Below are 1,857 nucleotides of genomic sequence, written 5' to 3'. Positions count from 1 at the left end.
AACTATGGGTTCTAAGATTGCATTTGTTGTAAGAGAGCAAACAGGTAAACAGTACGACATGGTTGAGAGTATACTCGATCCAAAATGAAATTGCATGTCTTGCCAAATCTTGTTGGTACTTTAATTAACTGTTAAATCCCTTAGTTTATTGACATTGCTTTCTTTGGAAGTTTTATCAGCCCAATTCATATTGATATCACCAAGAATCACAAACTCTTTTGATTTTATGCCTTTTATAATGTCAGTGAGCTGCGCTAAATATTTAGTTGAATTAACACTTGGAGGTTTATAACAACCGTTACTGAAAGGTGATTTGTAAGCTTGATTTCTAATTGCAAATGCAGTAAAAAGCGTCGGCAAAGATGAAGAAGCAGCAGAGTGTAAACTGAATGTAGACTGTAAATGTTGATATATAACTAATCAAAGTAAAGCGAAGGGAATTAACTCTATCAGTACACAGAATTATTCTTCAATGTTTATATAACCACAACTATATTTGATCCAGAGCCTAAAAATTAGTATTTTGTTCTCAAAGAAGTCAAGTTGCTCTTTTTTTTCAGTGCTGGGAGTTCAGGGTGGTAAAATCACTGACTGAGATGTCAGAAAACTCCATTCACACCTCCCAAAGCCAATTCTCTGCCAGTTAAAGAAAAGCTGGCAAAATAAAATCTTCCCTATCCTATTTCATCCTGAAGCAATCCAAACAAGTTGTGTTAAAAACCGTTTCACCCCTCCTCAGGTTCTGGCTCCAGTTCAGTGCAGAAGATGGACCTGGACCTGGTTCAACCATCTCTGTTGACAACATCTCTTTCAGCATGGACTGCTTCTTGGCTTGTGAGTATTTGAAAATGTTAAGCACTTTTTTCATTTTCTTTTAGACCCAGACTTAATTATTATGGTTGTTTGAAAAACCCTACATGACAAAGTTTTACAAAGGGTTTAAGTACATTTAAAGTGACCAAGAGCAAATAATATACTCACACAGGTGTGGTTCATGTTTTTTTTTTACTAAACTAAGCAGCCATTTTGCATGTCTGAGTGCTCATCTGGTACTCTCATTCTCATGTTTTACAATCACAGTACAAAAAGAACATCCTAATTTTCACTTTGAAGGTTTTAAACATAAAGACACAGCATGATGTTCACCTGGGGCCTCATGTATCAATGGTGCGTACGCACAAAAACCTTGCGCAAAACTCCGGATGTATCAAAACTCAACTGAATGTGGAAATGTGCGCAGCCCCACACCAACTCCAGGGCTGGCGCACGTTTCTGTGGTTTTGGTTCCATTGGCGACACTTAGAGGTGATTCTGAGAAACTGTTCATAATGTAAAAATGATTATTGTTCACACCAGACACACATGATTAACAATTATTACATCCACATGGACGCAGTTAAATAAAAGATGCGTGAAGTTGTGCCAAAAATACATTTAACAGGAACTGATTCAGCCTTACTGGAGGATATAATAAATAGTGTAACACGCAGAGCTTTTATTTCTAAACAGATAAAATTTTCTGATGACGAGTGGCTCATCAGCCGTTTTGAGAAAAAGTCATTTTTAGTTTGGCACTGCTGCGCTCTGGGAGCTCAACACAGCGAGTAGCCACGTGCGCCACGCGTGCACGTGCAACAGCAGCAGTTGAACTGGAGCTTTCCAGAGGGAGCTGGCAGACCAATCGGGACTGTGTCAGTCCACCCAAAGCTGAATCATGACCAATGGAATCGTCTCATCCATATGATTTAAAGGCTGAGTTATGGTCACGCTCTGGAGCGCGCACCCTCGCCAGCAGTGGTATTTCATTCTTTGCATTTACGTTGTTGCAGATTTCTCCAAAATGACACGTGGAAGTAC

The 1,857-nt window shown here is 39.2% G+C and overlaps 1 protein-coding gene across 1 annotated transcript in view; it reads left to right on the top strand.

Annotated features, from left to right (window-relative positions):
- Positions 1–1,857, top strand: part of alk (ALK receptor tyrosine kinase) — a gene marked incomplete in the record, with an annotated part of 370,289 nt that overhangs the window by 307,240 nt on the left and 61,192 nt on the right. Inside the window, 1 exon segment of the mRNA XM_014009808.1 lies at positions 740–834. Coding sequence (XP_013865262.1) covers positions 740–834 — 95 coding nt within the window.

This window comes from Austrofundulus limnaeus, unplaced genomic scaffold (assembly GCF_001266775.1).
Source record: "Austrofundulus limnaeus strain Quisiro unplaced genomic scaffold, Austrofundulus_limnaeus-1.0 Scaffold2, whole genome shotgun sequence".
Classification (NCBI taxonomy): Eukaryota; Metazoa; Chordata; class Actinopteri; order Cyprinodontiformes; family Rivulidae; genus Austrofundulus; species Austrofundulus limnaeus.
Note: the sequence above shows the minus strand (reverse complement) of the source record. Positions and strands in the feature narration are given on the sequence as shown.